This window comes from Manis pentadactyla, chromosome 13, assembly GCF_030020395.1.
Source record: "Manis pentadactyla isolate mManPen7 chromosome 13, mManPen7.hap1, whole genome shotgun sequence".
Lineage (NCBI taxonomy): Eukaryota > Metazoa > Chordata > Mammalia > Pholidota > Manidae > Manis > Manis pentadactyla.
Window position 1 is genome coordinate 92810315 of NC_080031.1, and position 21953 is coordinate 92832267.

The window sequence follows — 21953 nt, forward strand, 5'->3', positions numbered from 1 at the left end:
TAGAAAGAGTTTCTTGGGGTCAGGGTGGATAAAACCCCTAGCACGGAAACTGCTTATCTAAGGCCGGCAGCTGTGGAGATCTGGTGAGAGCCTCCATTTGTCTTTGTAGATTTAGTACAAGGATCAGCAAAGCAGCGTTTGTGAGCTTCATCCTTGACTTTTCCTGCCTTCTCACCCTTTACCCTTCATTTGCCTACTAGCTCCTCTTTCTCTTTCCCTCCTCCCTTTCCTCCCTCCTTCCTGTCAACAAGAATTTATTGACCATCTCTTGAATACATGGGGGTCCAGCCCCCACTCCAAGGGGTTCATAATTTGGTAGAGAAGAACAGATTTGCACAGGTGCAGGAAATGCTGGAACAAAGGGAGGTGTCTGGGGTTGGGGCAGCCAGGGGAGAGTGACAGGTGCCCTGGGGTAAAGAGGAGTCTGGAAGGAGAAAGGATCCTGCCCAAGGTCCCTAGAAGGAGGAACCCAGAGTGCAATGCGGTGCTGGGCACCCCACCTGAGAAATGGGCCAGTGGGGAGTCCAGGGATCCATTCCATCATCCCAGAGACCCATAAACACTGCAGGGTCATGGAGGCATTTTCCAGGCAAAGGCTCCCACCGAGAGCCAGAGAGGACTGGTCCCCACAGATGCGCAGCGTCAGCTTTCTGCAGATCTGTAGCAGCAGCAGGAAGGAGTCTCCAACAGATACCGTCCCACTGGGTAAACAGAACCTTTCTCTCTGGGGCACAGGAAGAGGTCTGGTTTGTACAAGGGAAAGCGCCAAAGCCAGGATGTCAACATGTGTGAGACCATCTGGAAATAAACATGAGACCCAGCCAAAGCTAATCAGAGAGGGATGTCTGCTCTGTGCTGCTCACATCATTCTGACAGGCAGGGAATCAGGACACTGCATGGGAAAGGGCAGTGGAGGGGAGGCTGTGCTGCCCACCCCTTGCCCGGCAGCTGACCTCAGGCAAGACACTTTTCCCCTTGGAGTCTCGGTTTCCTTATATGCAAAATGGGGATAATAACACACTCTTATCTTTTGCAGGGCTCTGTGAGGAACACATGAGATGAAGGATTTGAAAGGTGAAAGGACCCAGCACAGCATCAGGGACCCAGTTTAGTCCCCGTCTTTCTTTGACTTTTAGGTTATTGTAAACCGGAGTCATAATTCTATAGGTTTTTGGGTAAGTGGAGTAATCTTATACTTTGTCCTAAAAAAAGTCACAATGTATGCCTCACCTCCTCCCAAAAAGACATCACGAGCTTATAATAAAAGGCAATAAAACATTTTATGAGGGTAGAAATGAGGACTGAGTGATTAAGAGTGTATTTGGCAGGCTGGTGGTGTGTAGGGGGGTGAATACACACAAAGTCCAGATAAAGGAAGCCGTTGCAACCAAACACAAAACAGCCTTCAGCTTCTGGAAGTCCAAGCCAGCAGAGAACCGCGGAGGGCATTTCCTGCCAGTGAACTCTAGGGCGTTTATCTGGAAGGCTTCTATATTAGGAGTTAGTAAGCAAGCACCCAGCAGAACAAGGGGCAAGCCCACGCCCAGCACTAGGAGGAGGCTGAGCCTTGGAGAGAAGCTGCCTGTGCCCTTGGGCCCCTCTGGTATCACTACCAGGCCATTGTTGTGAAGTTTAGGGGCTAAGCACCCATACTGTAATTCACTGCCTGTCCTGTGCATTTATGTTCCTAGAGTCCGCTGTGTGCCAGGCTCTGTGCTGGGTCCTGAAGACTTGAGGTGACAGCCCCCAGCCAGAGGGTTAGAGAAGGTATTTTGGAGATGCCTGAATTAGACTTACAGAACAAAGAGTAATGGACTTTGGGTGGGAGTCTAGGTAGAAGAGAGATGTTCTGGGCAGGGAGGACATGAGTGCAGGCTCAGAGTGGCAGTGCCCCACAGTGAGGCTGGGGGGGAGACAGAGGTGGCGAGAGCAGCAGGGGTCTGTGGACGTATGGGCAGACATAGGGGCATGGGCGCAAGACCCACTGAGGAGGAGACTGCCTGGGACTCCGTGTGGGAATGGGGGGGATCCAGGAAGATGCCCAGGAGTCTGCACAGGGAGCAGGTGGCCGGGGGTCTCCTCCCTGTGGTGGGTGGCCTGGAGGTAAGCAGGTGGGGCAGACACTGGGTTCAGCAGAGCAGTGCCCAAGCTGTGGGCCTGGAGGCAGGGAGGGGCGAGTAGTCAGCATCACTGGGAGCTGGAGCCACAGGGGTGGGAGAGAGGCCAGGGGCAGATTTATGTAAGAGGCAAGTGGGTTCCTATAGAAACAGCAAAGAGAAGGAGTCAGAGATGCGGGAGGAAGCAGAGAGCAGAGCTGAGCTGCGAACCCCGAGAGGACTGGCCAACAGCGAGGGTCAGGGAGGATTGAGCCGGCAAAGCAGCTGCTGGTGTGGCCAGAGGAGGTCAGAGCTGACTTTGGTCAAGATGATGTCACTGGAGATGGAGAGGAGCCAGGAGGGGCTGGGCTAGATGGAAGGCGAGGAGGAGGGGCAAGGGTGGGTGGGTGCAGCCACCTGCAGGGAGCTTCACTACGAGGGGAGGGGGCATGCGCAGTGGGCGCATTTGGGTGAAGTGAAGAGGGTGGTGAGTACTGTGAGTCTGCAGATGGCACGGGAGGAAAGGGAAGGATGGGCCAAGTTGGGGGAGGGACGGGGACACACAGGAGGGATCCACAGCAGGGAGGGCAGGCTGGGGGAGTCAGCACCCGTCCCCACCAAGGGAGGATGCTGTTGCAGAGTGGAGACTAGGGACTGGAATTTCAGAGTCTGATAATGAGATTCAGGGGTGGCCAAGGGCACAAAGGGGACTGTCACTGGACTTGCAGATGCTAAGAAGCCCAGAAAGGCAGTACTGGGCACTGTGGCTCCAGGGACAGTGGCTGGCACTGGAAGGGAGGGGAAGGGTCCCTAGTTAGGGTGTGGTGTGGGGACTGGTGCCTTCAGCCAGGAGGTCAGGTTCCAGGTCAAGGGCAGACTCCCAGCCATAGGTTTAGGAACTAAGAACCCCAGGGACTCACCGGGGTCACCTCTTCTTCCAGGCTTGCCACGCCGTCCAGGGGGGCCTAGACCGGAAAACAAGGGCAGACTTGTTGAGAAATGAAGCCAGTCGGCTGGGGCACAGCCTGCCTGCCATGGCTCCTTCCCACCCCACGCCCTGCCTCTGGTGGAGGGGAGAGGAGGGGGCAGAACCCTGCTGCCTGCTCTCTTCCGTCTCTGCTCCACCGGACCCTCCTCCGGCCCCCCTCTGCAGTATCGCCCCCTCCCTCCCTCATTCAGTCATTCAGTCGTCTGTTCATTTATTCATTTATTCATTCACAAGTCCCTCCACAGTCAAAAAGATTTACTACCTGGGAAGTCATAAGGCAGACAAGGTCGCAGCTGAGAAACTTCAGACTTACGAGAAAAAGAAGGCTGAATGCGGGAGTTAGGAGAGCCCTGAGAAAAGCTTTTTAATGTTCACAAACATAAAACAGCAGAGACAGTGGACCATCAGAGACAGACACTACCGTGGCTTTTCAAATGCTGAAACTGGGTAATAACCGGCATTAACCTACCCACCTACTGCCCTTCCTTAGCTCACGGGAAACTTTGGCATCTCCCTCCCCAACAGCTCAGGGGAGATGCTCACAAATTCTTTGTGCTTTATTGCAGATAATGTGCACGCCAAGGCACTTTCTTTTCAGTATCTAGTCTTCCATCCACATTTTTTAAAGCATTTCTGAATTCATGGTGCAGACCATCCTGCCTCTGCCTTCTTCCCTCTGCCCATGTTGGTCCCCCAAGCCTGAGTGTCCTCAATGCCAAAGAAGCCAGCTCTGGGTAACGGCGGCCAGCCCGTCATGGGTCAGAGTCTTTGTTTGTTCTGCTCTGGACCCAGCACACCTCGTCCTGAGAGTGGAGGGGGTGGCATTAGCTATATGTACATTGTTAGGCAACAGAGCTCTAGAAATTTTTCATGGTACCCAGTTTGAAACTACATTCATTGAACAAGTCTTCTTTTTACCCTTTTTCCCCCAGCCCCTGGCAACCACCATTGTAGTCTGTTCCTAAGAGGCTGTCCATTTTAGGTATTTTAGGTGTACGATTCTCATATAATTGGAATCATGCAGCATTTGTCTTTTTTCACTTAGCATAATGTCCTCCAAGTTCATCCATGTTGTAGAATGTGACAATTTCCTTCTTTCAAAAGGTTGACTAATATTCCACTGTACGTACACACATTTTCTTCATCCATTCTTCTCATTTGGTGATGGACACTTGTGTTGTGAACGATTCTGCAATGAACATGGTAGATGTTCAAGACCCTGCTTTCAATTTTTTTGATACCTAACTGTAAGCAGTATTGCTGGATCATACGGCAATTCTATTTTTAAGTTTTTGAGAATCCACTATACTATTTTCTATAGTGACTACATGAGTTTACATTCCCACCAACAGTTCATGAAGGTTTCAAGTTCTCTACATCTTCACCAAAGCTTGTTACTTATTTATTTATTTTTATAGTGGCCATCCTACCAAATGGTGGGTATGAGGTAATATCTCACTGTGGTTTTGATTTGCATTTCCCTAATAATTAGTGATGTTGAGCATCTTTTCATACCTGTTGGCCGTTTGTGTATCTTCCTTGGGGAAATGTCTGTCCAAGTCCTTTGACCATTTTTTAACTGGATTGCTTATTTTGTGGTTGAGTGGTATGAGTTCTTTATATACCGTGGATATTAAACCCTCAGCAGGTCCATGGTTTACAAATATTTTCTCCTACTCTGTAGATTGCCTTTTCACTCTGTTGATTATTACCTTTGCTTTGCAAGTTTTAAAGTTTGATGTAGTCCACTTTGTGTGTTCTCGATATTGTTGCCTTTTTGGCCTTTGAGTTAATTTTTGTGTATGGTGTAAGATAAGGGCCCAGCTTCATTCTTTTGCACGTGGCTATCCAGTTTCCCAACACTGTTTGTTGAAGATACTCCTTTTTCCCATTGTGTGGCCTTGGCACTTTGCTGAAGATCATCTGACCATATAAGTGATGCACCCCTGAGCTCTGAGAGCAGAAACTCAGGGTAGTGCAGAGCTCTCGGTTTTTCCTGATACCAGACACAGACCTTGAGCTTCCTGCTGGAATCACCCAAGGTAATATTGGCTCGGCAAGGTCAAGATTCTGGCACCCCCATAACTGACAACAGCTCCTCACACAGGCAAGGGATTTACAGCTAAGAAGCTCCTCCAGGTCCATGACCTCAGCCCCCTGGGACACCTCCACCGCTCGGCCTCCTGCCAACATGACATCTCCACTTGGGTGTCTCACCAACATTTCAGGCCTGTCACGGCCAAAACGCGTGTCCTGATTTCTCCCCCAGAACCTGTGTGGGGCTGACAGTGCCCAGGGCCCTCCTGAGGCTGGCCCGGTGTTGGGCCTTTTCTTCTCTCTGAGCACATCTGTTTGCAGGGCAAGCGAGGGTGTGGGGAACAGGAGCCCCACTGGCCCACGTGGCATTATGCCCCACTCGCTGTAGGAGGGAAAGGCCCAGCTTTTATTCACAAGGCCCAGTGAGTCAGTCCCTGGCTTCTGGGCTTTCTTTGGATCACAGAAGCCCATGCGTGGCCCAGCAAGACCACCTGCCTTGGGGGTCAGGCTGAGGTGGGAGGCACAGCAGGAAAGGGGCCCGGGAGTGTGAGAGTGAGCCAGGCTCCTTCCGGATCTGAGAGCTAAGGCGGCACCACAGTTTTCTGATGGTCGTTACTGGGTTCGGCTGTAAAATTCTCCATCTGCGAAACTCAAGCCAGACGAAGACATCTGCCTCCACTAAGGTGGCTAAATGAGCCGGTTTGTACAGGCAGTTCTCCTGGGTGGCATGTGGGGGGTGGGGGGCTGCTCGCAGGGTGGTGTGTCCCAGCTCCCAGGGCCACTGGGGAAAGTTCCCAGCAGGCTTGGGGTAGAGCAGGAACCTGGTGTCACCGAGTGCCCGGGGCCTGTGGGGCAGCAGGCCGGGCAGGGCGAGCAGGCCTCCCAAGTGAAAGGGCCTAAGTGGAGAAAGACAGTGAGGCTGGTGCTCACAGGCCCTCTCCAGGGCCAACCCCAGCCAGACACCAGAGGCGTCTGTGTGCACAGCTCACAAATTGACAACTGTCCGAACCTAAGCTCATCTCCGAGTTCTCCATGTGCTCCCTGGCAGGGTTCCCTTCTCACCTAAGTGTGGGCATCACCAGCACCCAGGCGGCCACGCCAGAATCTGTCTGGGAGTCATCCTCCTGCTCCCCTGCACCCCCAGCCCAACCCAACGGGTTCCTTCCTCCTCAGTGTCAGACAAACGCTCGGCGCCCCCTGGTCTTCCTCTATCATGCACACTTCCGGCCATCCTTGTCCTCCTTCTAACAAGGTAGTTCACTGACGTGTACAGTCCGCATCTCCTGTAGCTCTGTATCCCCTGCTCCCAGTGTGGGGCAAGACTAGTGACGTTGCTGAGGGCAGGAAGGATGGAATGGATGGGTGAGGAGGACTATGGTCCTTCCTGACCATTTCCTCGCATTCTCTTTAAAAGACTGAAATCTAACAAGATCCGTGGCTTAGAAGAGACACAGGACTAGCTGGTTCGGTGAGTCACGCCATTAGACAGGGTGGGGAGGGCACTCACTGCCCCCCCTTCTCCCCAGTGGCAGGAAGCCTAGGCAGTGAGGCCTGCCGTGCTTGGGCAAGAGCAGGAGGTGCCAGAGTTGAGCTCCATGCAGACTTCTGCAGGCTCCCAGAGGCTGGGCACATGTGAGGCCTGGCTGGTACAACCTGCAGGTGGGGGATCAGGAAGGAGAGCCCCTCGTGCATTTCTAGGCCATCCAGCGCTGAGGGCCCACCATGGGCGGCGACTTTGGTTCAGTACCCTCTGCGTGCCCGCCGGCCACGTGCCCAGCGAGCATGCTGTCAGGACCCTCCGTGCTCCAGGCCTTCTGCTGCTCATCCAGTCAGCTTACCTGTTCCCCTTTGGGCTGAGCCACCAGGTGGGCAGCCCTAATGAGGGGACAGAGGTCCCCCTTGGGGCAAGCAGCAGAGCACAGGGGGCCAGGCCTGCAGCAGACTGCCCCCACCTCCCAGGGAGAGCTCGGCCAGCTGGCTAAACCAGCCAAAGCAGGCCCCGGCCTGGTGGTTTGCCCCAGAGCTTTCTCCTTGTTTTCCTTCCTTTCTACAGCAGGAAACCCTCTCCCAGTGCACAGACTCAGACACCCAGGCTGCTCTGGAAGGCACCTGGGAGTCTGTCTTGATCTGCTCATGTATAGATGGGGAAACTGAGGCTTTGAGGGAGAGGGCAGGTCTTGTCCAAAGATGCTGCTGGAAAAATGGACCCAGCTGGAGAATCTGCAGGTGAAGAAGAGCAGCTCTTGCTGCTCTCCCCACCTCTGGTAGGACCCACATGACTCTGGGTCAGGGGCTGGCAGCTGTGGGGACCCCAGTGTTTCCCAGTGGGTGCCACCACAGTGGCATCTGCAAAGCTTACTTCCAGAAACTATGGGTAACAGACACCAACAGGGTGGTGCCGGTGCAGGAGGGGAAAAGCCATGACTGACGCGGAAGCTGTTCACTTAGAGAAAATTACTCAACCTCTCTGAGCCGTGGGTTCCCAGTCCATGAGGATAAACGTTTAGGGGTGGTGGCAGCTACAGCTGCCTTACAGAAATGTTAAACTGATGAGCTGGCAGCAGACACATCCGTTTAGGGGCACGAAAGAGGTGTCTACTTGGGACCCCAAGAAATAAGTGTCTGAACGGACCTCTGGGCCATCAACACCTAGAGCCCTGATGCAGACAGGCTCTTACATTTCCCCCAAGGTGGGTGAAGCCTGAGACAGCAGCTGTGCTCGGGACTCTGGGGCAGGGTTTGTGTCCAGACGCTGACCGAGCTCAGTTTCACCCTGACACTGAGCCCACAGGGCCAAGGCCAGTTGGGCCTTTCCATGCCCCCGATTGCCTTCTGTCTGTGGATCTGGGGGTCAGTGTTCTGGTGACAGGATTTCTCAAAGACACCCTGAGGTTTCAGGCCCAGGAAGGGCCCCCGCTTGTTGCTGAATGACTCTGGATGCCTGGGACGGCCATCTGCACATCAAGCAATTCCAGGGAGGTTGGTGGTTTTTGCAAATTGTGTTTGTATTCAGACAAAATGGAACCGTTTCTAACTCATAAAAATCTTATCTGTCATTGGGCTGGAGAGCTCACACCACTGATCCACTCCAAAGCGGGGCCTGAACCCCAACAGGCTCCCTTGGTGGCCTGGGCACAGCGGTGGTCTCCCCAAGCCTTCCTGGCACCTACTTCCACCAGAACACCTCCTCGGGCAATGTCTGCCTTATTGCTCCATACTCACAACCCTGGCCCTGCCCCAGTCACGCTGTGCAGGGCACTCGGCCCTCGGTCCCCCTCCGGCTCCTCCCTCCCGCCAGCCACTAAGGGCAGGGGCTTTTGTGCAGTTTACCAAATTGACCTTATACATAGCTCTAGAAAGGGCTTTAATCCCTCCCCACTCTTTTCTCTCTAAAGAATGGGGAACTGAGGCTCACAGAAGTTGGGAAATGCTCAAAGGCGGAAGCAACCCAGACGTCTATTGACAGGTGACTGGGTGAAGGAAATGTGGCATATACAGCCAGGGGAATATTATTCAGCCTTAAAAAGGAAGGCCATTCTGACACATGCCACGACATGGATGAACCCGGAGGACATGATGCTGAGTGAAATAAACCAGTCATAAAAGGGCAAATACTGTATAAGGTACAGTACCTTCTATGAGGTACTCAGAGGAGTCAGCTTCATAGAGACAGGAAGTGGTGGTTGCCAGGGGCTGGAGGTAGGAGTTAGTGTTTAAGGGGACAGAGTTTCAGTTTTGCAAAATGAAAATGTTCTGGAGATGGGAGGTGGGGATGGCTGCACAACAATGTGAATGTATTTCATACTGCTGGACTGTACACTTAAAAATAGTTAAAATGGCGAATTTGATGTAATATGTATTTTGCCAAAACTAAAAGAAAAGAAATGCTCCCAGAGTTCTTAGCTACAAAGGTCCAGAGCGAGACTGTGAACTCAGGTGGGCCTGGCAGAGGCCACAGTGGAGCTGTTGGTAGAGCAGTTAATGACCACAGGTGAAGGTCTACTGAGCGCCTGGCACTGTGTAGCCACAGGCAGCAGTGGTGTCCCCAAGGTCACACAGTGTGGAGGATGGCAGAACAGGTCTTGTGACTCCAGGGCCTGTCCTCTGAACTCCTTGGTCACCTTGACCAAGGCCAAGCTCTTCTTATCATCCCTGGATGTGTCCACAGCCTCCCTTGGCCTTCAGACAGGGTCCTTCTCATGGGCACTGGAGGCCCTTTCCTCTGACCCTCTCTGCAGAACTCTGGGAGGGGAATGGGGATCAGGTGGCTGGAATTCCCTGACTGTCAGCCTGGAGTCCCCTGAAGTTGCCTGGGTCCCCAGGGCCATCGTGAGGGCACACCCTGAGCAGAGAAGGAGAGAAGTTCCCTGGATTCCAGCTTCCAAGACCAAATCATTAAAACATCTCCCCAGCTAATTTTCTTCTACAAGTTTCAGACCAACCTCAGAGTTGGAAACTCTTGCCAGGGCAGAGGAGTGTTCTGCCCGCTCATGTCCAGCCTGGCCCACGAAAGCGCTCCGTCCCTTGGAGGAGTGGGGGCACGTGCATCCTGTGGACCCTCTGGGTGGGCCTGGGGGCATGCTGTCCTTGGAGGGGGCACTACTGCCTGGAGTAGCTGGCCAGCTGGCAGGCTGCTCAGGCTCTGCCAGCACCCCAGGCCTTGTCATCCAGGAATTAAAATGACAGCCTCTTGCTCAGCAAATACGTCTCATTCCAAAGTGGTTTACATCCCTGCAGGCTCCTCCATCCACAGCGCTGCAGGAAGCCCAGTGGTGCTGAGGCCAGCTGCTTGTAGGAAGGTCCCAAAGCAGTTTGGAAAAGCAATGCCACAGGCTGCTGGGGTTGTAGGGAAAACGTTTGGAAGCAGGGGTATTGTCCAGGCTGGTGACAGACTCCTGCTGCCCCAGTGACCAGACCTGGCAAGCCTGCCTGGATACCATGCCATTCAGTGACTGAGTAGAACAGGGCCTGTCTCACGGGGGCCCCAAAACATTCACAAAGGGCCTCAAATGTTGACCCTGCTGTCCTTTCCGGAGGAGTTGCCCATACTGCCCAGCCACAGCGGCCGTGACAGTGCTTAATACAAACAAGTGAGGTGGCACCATATATTGAGTGTTTACGCTTGGCACTAATCTCCAGTCCACATGTGAACTCATATTCCTCACATCAATTCTATGAGGAAGGCCACTATTATCATGTCTATTAAACAGGTGGACAAACTGAGGTACAGAGAGAGATTAACTGGCCCTCCGAGGCCATACAGCCGGTAGCTGGGTGAGGGGGTGCTGTGCAGCATAGACCCTGACTGAGCATCTGACTGCTGCATGCCGCCAGCACATGCCTGGTGACAGTGAGTGGTTAAAATAGTCCACGATTTCTGTAACCACTTCTTGGCATTTGTTATTACTATTTTTTTTAATATACCGGGAATCACACAAAATGGAAGGGGCCCAGGGATGGCTCTCAGAGGTCTGTGAAGTCAATACCAAATTAAAAAGCCACATGCTGAGAACGGGGGGAATCTAGTAATCACAATGTTGCTCATGTGATTGTATATTAATGATACAAAAAAAAAAAATATATATATATATATAAAAGCCACATGCTGTCAGCACTGGAGGCTCGGAAAGACTCCGGCCGGCTTTTGGCATGCCCTCCTCACGCCATCCCAAATGCCTGCTGTTTCCAGGCTGGTTCCTCCTCCTGAGTCAGGAGCGGCTTTAATAAAGCATTTAAAAGAGGATCTAGCAGCCCAGATCCATTACTCAGGCTGGTGGCACAGCAAGGGCCCTGGTGGGAGGGGCTCAGGCAGGGCGGGAGCCGTGGGCCTGGGGGGTGTGCACCCGCTGACTCGTGCTGAGCCCGGGCAGGCCGTGCTTGTTATCTTGCCAATCTGGCTGGTAACTCAGATGTGGATTTGATCGGCCCCACTACAAAAAAGGAAACTAAGGCCCAAAATGAGCTGATCTGTCCAAGGCACAGCGGTAGCTTTTCCATTTCAGGGACTGTGGCACCAGAGCTAAAAATTACGGACTGTCTTATCCTGAGGCAACAGCCAGAAGGACCTGGAAAGAAGCAGGATGTGGTGGAGGGGTCTAGGGTGGGTGGACAGAGTCACAGCTCATAGAAGGGCTTTTGGTCAAGGGTAGGGCTTCTGCGTCCTAGGCTGGAGACTTCAAGGGACTACTCCAGGAGTCCTGGTGAGTGACAGAGGTAAGGCATGTGGGCTCCCCATGTTGGGGCAGCCCTGTAACAGGCACTGCGCAGCTTGGCAGGGCCCCTCCCCAGAGCCCTCGGCTCAGACCCCTGCAGGGAGGACGGAGCAAACTCACATGAAGAGTGAACGGCCCCCTAAGAGGGACCGAGACACCCTGGCCCTTCCCTTCCAGGGGCTCAAGGCCATGAGAGCATCTCTAAGGGCTGCAGGGGCCCGGATGGGACAGCTGGCCTGGACTGGAAGGGAAGAGTTGGGTGGGGCTCCAGAAAGGGGAGGAGGACTACCCTAGCTCTCATGGACTGGAGGCTGAGAGGCAGGGCAACCTGGGTACAGAAAGAACTGGTGCAACACGAGGAACTCTTTGCATACAGAGAATGATGGCGCCCGCTGCTGGCAGCCAGAACACTGGGCCGCACATGTGTGAGTGCTCTGGGGCTCGGCTGGGTGTAGCCGGTGTTGGGTGGGGCAACCGGGGGTAGCTCTCTGGGGCTCGGTCAGCCTCACATCTGTGCTTGTGCAAATCAGCTTCTCCCCAGAGCCCATCATCTCCCAGGATCCTGTTTCCTGTTGGAAACCAGGCCCCAGAGAGCCGCACAGAAACCAGCACACCCCAAAGACACCAAATTCCTCAACTCTCCGTTCACCCCAAAGCCTTAATCACTGACACATGGGCCCATGGATCCCTCCGAACTTAATGAAGGCTGGGATTTATGGCTTTCAGAGAATGAAAAGCGTTTTATTTTTTTAACTTAAAAGACATTCATGCAAGCTTTGATTTTCATAAGAATGCCTCATAACCTGCATGTGAAAAGCTCTACCCTGACCCACTCAGAAGGTCCTAGAAAAGGGCAGGTGAGGTCGGCAGCTGGAGGCCTTTGCAATGTGGCCAGCATGGTGGTGGCTGTGGACTTAGGAAGTGACAGTCAGGGGAACGCTGGCTTCTCAGCATGTACCCCCTGCTCCAAGGCCGCCTGACCTGATGGGCCTGGACCTGGGACTCCCGGCTCTTCAGGACAGAGCAGTGCTCTCCTGGATGGGCCCCTGAGCCCCCATCAGGGTCTACGGTGCTTTAACTTCCATATCCAGGAAATACGGGGAGTGGGTGGGCACTGGGGTGGGCAGTCATTCCAGGGTTTCCGGGGGCTTTCAGCGGGAATGCCGGGGCAGTCCCAGGCTAACCGGGTGGTCGGCCACTCCAGTGGACAGCATGAGTGAGGCGGCTCTCAGCACAGCTCCCGCGCCCTGCCCCACAGCCTTACTTCTGCTCCTCAAGTCCACCTCAGGGCCTTTGCACTAGCCAGCCCCTCTCACTGGGGCTCTCCCTGCACACACCTCTGCATGGCTGACTCTGTCGTGCCCCCAGGATGCCTTCCCTGACCACTGTTTAAAGTGCCCCACCCTCAGGGCCTCTGCCACATTTTCCTTTATCAGAATTACCTAGATCATTTATTTTTTTTTTGCGTTTGAGTGCTTATGGTTTCTCTCTCCTCACTGACAGCTCCCTGGGATGGGGCCTGCCACCTCACAGAATTCTCACAGTAGATCCCAGAGTCAGGGACACTGGCACCCCCTGGCCGGAGTGGGGGAGCGGCTGCCACGGTCAAGGGGCCCCACAGCCTGGGCCCTCTGCCACCCGCGGATGGGACTGAGGCTTGCGGAGGCCACTGCAGCTTCCCCGACCACGCGTTCGGAGGAGCCAGTGGGGGGAGCTCCCTGCCTCCCGACCCCTGAGGCATGAGGCCTGTAGGCTTCCCTGAACTACTGACTCACACTCCCAGGGGGCCTCGAGCGACTCACCATTTGTGCTCTTGACCCCCAGGGTCAGGGCTGAGGACCACGGCTCCCTCTGGGGAGTTTCAGCTGCCAAGAGCCGAAGGCCGGCTGCTCAGAAGGGACTCCTCCATCTTCTAGGCGCCCCTGCCTCGTGCAGAGCAGCTTTCTGTGCTTCTGTGCTGCTGGGCCCTCATGGGGCGCCTGGAGGTCACGCGTGCTCTAAGCTGGGACCTGGACCCCCCCCCGAACTCAAATGCATGGGTCCGTGTGCTTGAACTTCTGCAATGCTTTATCCTGGCTCTGGGAGGGTCCCACACTGGGTCCAGCATGTTTCGGGCACCATTATTTTTTAAATAGCTTTACTGAGAGGGAATTCACGTACCATACAATTCACCCAATGGTTTTTGGTATGTCACATTATATTTTTAATCATTTTTATTAGGTTTAGAAAGTTGTGGTAAAATATGCATAAAACTGACCCTTGCAGCCATTTTTAAGAGCACAGTTGGGTGGCAGTTAGTGCACACATGCTGTCGTGGCACCGTCCCCACCATCCATTGCCAGAACTCAGAACTCTCTTCATCTGTAAAAGTGGAAACTCTGCCCTCATTCAGCACTAACTCGCCGTATTTCCACTCCTCCCAGCCCCTTGCAAACACCATTCTACTTTCTGTCTCTGCGACTGACTGACTCCTCTAGGGACTTCATATGAGTGGAATCACACAGTGTTTACTGTTTGTGGCTGGTTTATTTCACTCGGCATCACGTCCTCAAGGCCCATCCATGTTGGGGCATGTATCAGAATATCCTTCCTTTCTAAGGCTGCATAATATTCCATTGTGAATATATATATATATATATATATATACTACATTTTGTTTATTACATTATTTTTTTTAATGCTGGTAAATTATATACAACACAAAATTTGCCATTTTAACCACTTTCCAGTGTACAGTTCAGCGGCATTAAGCACATCCACAATGTTGTACGACCATCACCACTATCTAGTTCCAAATCTCTTTATTTATCTCAAAAAGAAACTGTGTACCCATTAAGCAATAAGTTCCCTTTCCTCCTGCCCCCGTCTGCTGGCAAATTCTAATCTACTGTCTGTCTACGAATGTGCCTAGTCTTGATGTCTAGATATTTCACATAAGTGGTATCAGACAGCATTTGTCCTTTTGTACCTGGCTTATTCCAATTAGCATCATGTCTTCAAGGTTCATCCATGTGGTAGCAATGTTCTAGACTGAATATTGGAGTCCCCCCACACCCCAGAATTCATATATCAAAACCCTAATCCCACATGTATGGTATGAGGAGGTGGGTTTTTGGAATGTGATTAGGTCCTGAGGTGGGGCCCCTATGAATGGGATTAGTGGCCTTACAAAGATGCTCCACAGAGCTCCTCACCCCTTCTGCTATGTAAGGACACAAGGAGAAGATGGCCATCTATGAACTCACCAGGCACCAGACCTGTCTGCCTTGATCTTGGACTTCCCAGCCTCCAGAACTGTGAGAAATAAATATTTGCTGTCTAAGGTCCTCAGTCTATGGCATTTTTGCTATAGCAGCCAGAACCAGCTAAAACAAGCATGTAGCAGAACTCCATTCCTTTTTATGGCTGAATAGTATTCCAGGGTATGTACGTGCCCACATTTTGTTTGTCCACTCGTCATGACGGACACCTGGACTGCTTCCACTTTTGCTAATGCTGCAGGGAACACTGGCGTATCAGTATCCCTTTGGGTCCTTCCTTGCCATTCTTCTGGGTTTATATCTAGGAGTAGACATACTGGGTCACATGGTACCTCTGTCAAGCAGGCAGCATTTTTTATTTCTAGCAGAAAAAAGGCTCTTCCTTTGCCTGGCATCTCTTTTCACTCCCAGCCCCCGGGGAGAAGCTGGTCCTCCCCTCCCTCTCCGTCTTTCTAGGATCATGGATCCTGTGCTGCTGGCCCATTCCTTCCTAGCAGCTGTGGAAAGGCATAAAGCTCAAAAGATCAATTTCATCCTTTGAACCTTCATAAACAAGACGCAGAATCCTGACTGTCACAAAGCCTGTTTTCTAAAGAGGAAACACCGTCTTGGTGCACTAGGAAGTCTGCTCTCACTCGCATGGCCTTTTCTGCCTTGGAGCTTCCATCGCCTCACCTTTGGAATGGAGGCCATGAGCCCCAGTTCTCAAGGTCATTGAGATGTGCTAAAACATGACTTTTAACCTCTCAGACCCTCAGTTTCTTTGACCTCAAATGGGAATTCGGACTCCCAATTCTGCCTGTCACTCATGTAGTCATTCCTGAAACATCCACTGGATGCCCTGTAGATGTGGGGACCCTTGATGGGTCAGGCACAGGCCTGTCTCTGGGTTCTGTGGGTCAGTGACATCTATGAACCAGGGCTATAACCATGACAGGTGCGACAGGGTGGGTTGGCTCCACAACACGCTGTACCTGTGAGTGCAGGTGTGTTCACACTCTTTCCTTGCTGCAGTATTACTGGCTATATTCCCGGTGCTGTACTTTCATCTTGTGACTAATTTATATTAGAATTTTGTGCCTCTTTATCCCCTTCACCTAATTCCATCCCTCCCTCCATACCCATCCTAGCTGCCCACTCTTGGGCCAGGAGTATTTATTTGCTACAGTACTTAATGCTGGGATGGAGCCATTGGCCACCTGTCTTTCAGCTAGACCATGAGCCCGACAAAACAGGGACCACATCTCGTTTGCCTTGGCCCTCTGAGAGCCCGCCCAGGCCCAGGCCAAATCCAGCTAAGCTGGATTACAGTGGATGGTCACCAGGGGCTGTGCAAAGAGGCTCTGGATTCCAGGGTGTCCATCAGCAGCTTGGGTCTGGGTCTGATCTCGGCTGGGTGTTGGGACCTGTGTTTGTCCCCCTTCACCCACTGGGGTGGAAAGATGCCAATTATGAACCAAAGGCAAGCGGCCACGGTCCCTCTCATCAGGGCTGTTGGAAACCACCTGAGGCAGAGCTAGCCCTGGTAAACTGCTCTTAACCACCCTCTGGGGAGAGCCCTGAGCCCCCAGGTAATTAGCTGCATGTGTGGGGGAGACATGCCTGTTTTTTCCCCAGGATTTATGAGAAGGGGGAGTATTCCTGCTGACCTTCCTTTGAGGAAAGGCCTCTTTCCTGAACACTTGCCGAATATTCCGTCAACAGTAAAGCACATATGCTCGCAGTAAGCCTGCCTGACATCCTCATTCTCAGCATATGTTTCTTGTCTCATACGCATTTGGTACTTGCTTTGGGGACTGCATGTGTTTCTGAAGGTCCCTAAACACAGCTCCAAATGGAGCACTTACAATCCACCCTTCATGAAAGCCGTCACTGCTCTTTCCAAACATACTTGGAAATGGAGTCAAAGTTTATTTAGAGAAAAAAAGTTTTTTTTTTTTTTTAATAGACAGAAAGAGAGTGTTTGTGAACTTTCTCCCAACCCCTCCTCCTTGGGACCTTGGGAAAACTCCAGCTCACAGACACTGATGCCCTCGGAACGGACTGTGAATGTGTGAGCACGGGTCATCTGCCTGCTCAGCTGTTTCTTCAGCCCATCCTCTGCTTATTCACCTGTGCTGCTGCCTTTCTCTCCATCCTGCCTTCTCTTTCTTTTCCTTTTGCTCATGTACTGCCGCCTTGTCGTTATTCATCCACCCATTTAGCCCTCTGTAGAAAAGCTACGGAATACATAGTTTTGGGTGAATGAATGACTTTATTCATCCAGGCTATCAAATATCCATCTGCATATTTGTCCATCCATCCATCTATCCATCCAGTTACCAATCTTCATTCATTCATGCTTTTGATCATCCATCCGTCCATGTCCATCTGTCCATCCATCCAACCTTAACCCACTCTGTACTAGGCACTGGGGATACCTGAATGAGTACACCCAGTCCCCACCCTTGAGCAGCTCATAAGTTGCTGGGAAACTGACATGCAAACAGCCAATTAAGACACAGCTTGGGAAACAGTCGCAGAGAGATATGCAGGTGCTGGGAGGGCCCAGGTGCCTGGTAATGGTTCCAGCACAGAAAGGGAGATGGAGTCATCCACAGATGGAACAGCTGCCCTCCCTGTCTCCCAGAAACAGTGAGGCAGCAGCTTGGGCAAGCAGAGTCAGAGGCCACTCCAGGAAATTCCACCTGTGATTGTAGACATTTTCTGTCAGAAAAAACCTCTTTGAATGGGCAGGCTCAGATTTGTCATTCTCTAGTGATCCTATGGATCCTGCACCTCCACTCTGCAGAGGAGGAAACCCAGGCTTAGGAGAGGGGGGGCAGGTAATAAGTGGCAGAGCCTACATATCAGAGTTGGAGGACTGGTGGCCAGTCCGCGTGGCCCATGGCACTCTTTGTTCAGTGGGTGGCCCTCAGGACAGCATCAATTGTTGGCTTATCTGCTCTCACTGAAGCTCCTGAAGCTTCCAGGGTGCTCAGGACCCGGGGTCAGGGTGCTTGGGGTCAGAGTTCTCCCTGTACCCCACCATGTGCCAGAGCTAACTGGACACACCAGCAGATTGGTTGCAATCCCTCTCTGGGAAGCCAAGTGCTCAGAGGACTCCAAGAAGACCTGCTATGTCAGTGCGTCCCTTCTCCCGGCCCCAGGCCAAGGGGCTGGGAACGAGGACCTTGCTTACAGAGCAGGGATCATGCATGTCAAATTCCAGGCTCTGGCTAAGTCCTGAGTTCTGCATCCTGCAGAGAGAGTGGCCATGACCCATAGAGAGATCCACGGTCCACAGGGCTATGACCCCACAGAACATCCTGGGAGCTGGCCTGACTGACACTGCCCTGCCTGGGTGAGGATGGCAGGGCAGCCCCTGTGTGGGGTTTCAGAACGGAAGGAGTCATTTTATATTCAAGTCTTTACAGAATTCTTTCATTTATGTGGTACATGTTCAATTAATTTATTTAAAAAACAACAACAAAGTACCATTTGGTGAAGGACCCTAATCAAGGTTAGTTCTAGATGCTGAGAGAGCTAACCCAAGGGATCTACTAAAAAATAAAAGGAGCCTGGTAGTTAAGGATGGGAGACGGAATGGAATGCATACATTTATCCCTACTACTTCCAGAAACCTGATCTCCAAGGACAAAGAATCCAGGAGAAGAAATACCAGCAACAATATTTAGGAAGTTGGGAAGTAGACAAATGTAGGATTACTGTCTGTGCAGAAATGGGACAGCCCAAATTCTAAGCCAGCAGTAGGGAAAGCTCAAGAGCAACCGATCCTGTGATGCAAAACACCCAAAGTTCAGGAGTTAGTAGCATCTTTACATGATGAGCTAAAATATAGACCAGGAGGCTCAAATTATGGTCCACGGGCCATGGGTTAAATCTGGCCCACTATGGCACTTGATATGGATAGCTACCCTTCCTCATGCTGGGAAGAAGGCTGGAGGTTTATTTTCTGGAAATAGAAAAATAGTGTCCAGCCTGTAGGATGCCAGGCACAATTGAGGGAGGAGTACCATTAAGTCAAAGTTTATACATGGAATGTGGAGGCCCCCAGATCTCTCCTTCCTCAACAGGTCTCTCAGGGCATGGGCAGCCAGGACTTTGCTTCCAGCAGGAGGAGATAGGAAGGCTCTTTTCAGGGAATCTGATGAGGCCAAGAGAAAGACCAGCCAGCTCATGCCCTTATGAAGCCACAGCTGACCACCCCTGTCTATGCCCACAGAGCTGCCAGTTGGCGTTTTAGGTTTCCACTCTGAAAAATGAGCTAAAGGTGCCGGACATTGGAGGGAGCCTCTTATGTGGCAGACAGGGCAAGAGAAGTTGAAAAAAGTAACTCAGAGGTGACAGACTTTCAAAAACAGAAAACTTAAAAAAAAACCCATAATTAATATGTTCAGAGATAACAGTGGATATTATATCCATGAAACAAGATCAGGATGCTATTAAAAAGAACTACTCAGAATATTTGTACAAAATTTATTGCAAATTAAAAACATGGTAACAAAGATTAAAATTTCATTAGAAATAGAGTTGCACAAATAAGGTTGGGGGAAGTCTCCAAGAAAGTAGAACAGTAAGACAAAAAGGCAGAAAATAGGAAAGAAGAGATAAGAAAATCAGTGCAGGAAATCAGCATCAGATTGTCCTCCCTCTCCTTCTGCCAACAGTAAAAATTCAGAGAGATAACAGAGAAATTTGGAGGGGAAATCATTCAAGAAATAAGTCAAGAAACTTGGTTTTCTGAGAATCCAGCCTAGTGAAAGGCAATAGATCTTGCTGAGGTACTTTCTCTTGAAATTTCAGAACCCTCAGGCTAAGGAGAAGATCCCAAAAACTTCTAGAGAGAATATAGCAGGTTTCATGCAAAGGACTGAAAAAAAGGCAGGCTTTGAACTTCTGATAAATAATGCCTAAAATTAAAAAAAAAACAACCCAATAAGTTGCCGGCTATTCATGTTATTTAGAGGAAGATGATAATTATTCCACAGAACCCCCACTATGTGTCAGGTACTATGCCAGGGCTGGGGATAAAATGGAAGTAAGGAACAGCCCCACCATCGTTATCATTACAGACCAGTGAGTGAGACAGGCATTGGCCCAAGGATCTACCAAATTACAAGCTGGAAAATGGTATGAAAGAAAAGTCCAGGGACCACTTACGATATGTGTGTGCTAGGTGAACATGACCTGGTTTGGAGGGTCCAGGTTTCCTTGAGAAACTTGTGCTTGAAATGAGGCCAGAGAGGAGGGTATTCCAGGCTCAAGGAGCAGCAGGTGCAAAGGTTCTCCCCTGCAGAGTTCAAATTCACTAAGTTTCATGGTGGGGCTTCAGAATTTGTAATTTTAACAGTTGCCAGTTGATCCAGAAGTAGTTCTGGTCCAGAACCACAGTTTGAGAAGCATTGAACTAAATGTCTGCAAAGCCCAATCCTAAGGAATTTGTGTTTTATCCTTCAGGCCAGTGGTTCTCAATAGGAGAATCGTCTGGGTGCTTGCTGAGCATGCGAATTTCCAGGCCACCCCCAGAGATTCTGATGTCTTGGGCTGGGCATGGCCTGACAATGTATACTGACTTGGATGGCCATTGTCCCAGGAGGTCACTCAAGGGTGGGCACCTCTTGCAGCAGTGCAGGAGGGGCATGAGAGGGCCTCGGTACCCCAGGAAGGGGCTAGAGGTGGGAAGGGTGTTGCCAGGGGACAGGTAGGACTGAAGATGGCTTGAGGTCAGTGAAAACTGAACGGCGTGTAGGAACGTGGCTCTGGCCTTGGGGGTCTGAGATCAGACTTCAGGCCCCCTAGCCAACAAGCGCTGTCAGCTCTAGTGCGTCAAAGCCCCTTTGTCAGGCAGAAAGCCCTCCCCCAGGAGCCGATTTCAGGTTTCAAGTGTCAGCTGGATTTTTCTGCTCACAAGCCCCCTCAAACCTGCCTGAAAGTTCACTGCCAAATTGATCTCCAAATTTTATGAAACAGATTTATTCCCAGGTGAAAGCTACCATATCTGCTTTCTTCTGCGGGTGACCCAGCCAAGATGGAAATCTGCTGTGTCTGACTTTAGAACCCACCAGAGTCAGCTTCTGTTTTTAAGACGACTGAACGAAGGCTCAGTTACAACTATGTCCCAACAATGGAACAGGCTGGCCCATGAGCCCCCCCTGCCAGCCCCCAGTCCCTACCTCCCAGCTCCAGACTAGCCAGGAGGGTGTCAGCCACAGACTGCGTGAAGGCACTTACGCCTCTCCACCTCCATCAGGAGAGATCTGCTGGTTTTTGGCCACAAAAAGGGCCAGAAAAAGCCCGAAAAGGCCCTGCACCCACGATGCCCTTGTCAATCCTGCCCCCTCTGGACCCCCGTGGGCAGGATCTCAGCCCACCCGCGTCAGGACTCAGGCTGAATGACCATGGACAGCTGCCTCATGCACGCTCTGCCTTCATGACATGGAGCCATCAGTAGAAGGTTCCGGGAATTGAAGGCCTGTGTGCCTCCCATGGCTGGCCAGTCGCAGAGGGCATGTTTGAGGGGAGAGGTGGTTTCTGAGGCTCCACAGGGACCCCAGCGACCCCTGCACTCTGCCCTCCCTCAGCAGGGCCTTTGGGAAAAGGACCTAGAGACTCCTGATTTCCTGCCATTTTCAAAGCACCCGGCCCTCCCTAAATGAGAAGTACGACCCCACCAAACGCTGTTTCTGCAGGCTTTGACTTCTTCAGTCCACTCCATCCTCAGTCCTGACAGCAAGCCTGCAGCATTTCTATGTCACACTGGCATATCCCCCTCCTGTTCAAGCCCTCCAAGCCTTCCTGTGCACCCCAGTTGAAGATCCGCCACCTTCCCTTGGCCCATATTGTTAAGCAGGAAAATAGATATGAACAGGGTGGAAAGAGAAATAGGCTAGGAAAGTCCACTAAAAAGACCCAGAGTTAATCAATTAAAGCTCAAAAAGTCAGGAGCAACTTGGCCTGGAATGTTTGAATATTCCCCAGATAAAGGAGGGTACCTCAGCATAGCCCATGTCTTTATTAAGTTAATCATACAGGCCCAGCTTATTTTTTAACTTTTCCTATATGCTATTTTTCTCTCCTTGGGCCCTCATCAAGTAGTTTGTAACCTAGGCAACTAATTTAGCATGCAAGTCCAGCCGTAGACAACATAGTAAAGGCAGGAAGGATTCCATTTTAAAGATTGTATTTTAATATCCAGGAAGCTAAGAAGTAAGATTCTTAACTTACTCTTTAGCAAACAGACAATAACTCAGCCCACCTTGGGGGCTGGGCAGGCAGCCTTGTTTGATATGCTCCCCGACCAAGACTCCAGAGAAATCAGAGCAGGAAGTTGCTTGTGTTAATTCTAAGTATTCAAAGA

The 21953-nt window shown here is 51.5% G+C and overlaps 1 protein-coding gene across 1 annotated transcript in view; it reads right to left on the reverse strand.

Annotated features, from left to right (window-relative positions):
- Positions 1 to 21953, reverse strand: part of COL23A1 (collagen type XXIII alpha 1 chain) — a 303660-nt gene that overhangs the window by 63773 nt on the left and 217934 nt on the right. The window contains exon 3 of the mRNA XM_057490798.1: positions 3017 to 3061. Coding sequence (XP_057346781.1) covers positions 3017 to 3061 — 45 coding nt within the window. The remainder of the gene's footprint in view (positions 1 to 3016; positions 3062 to 21953) is intronic.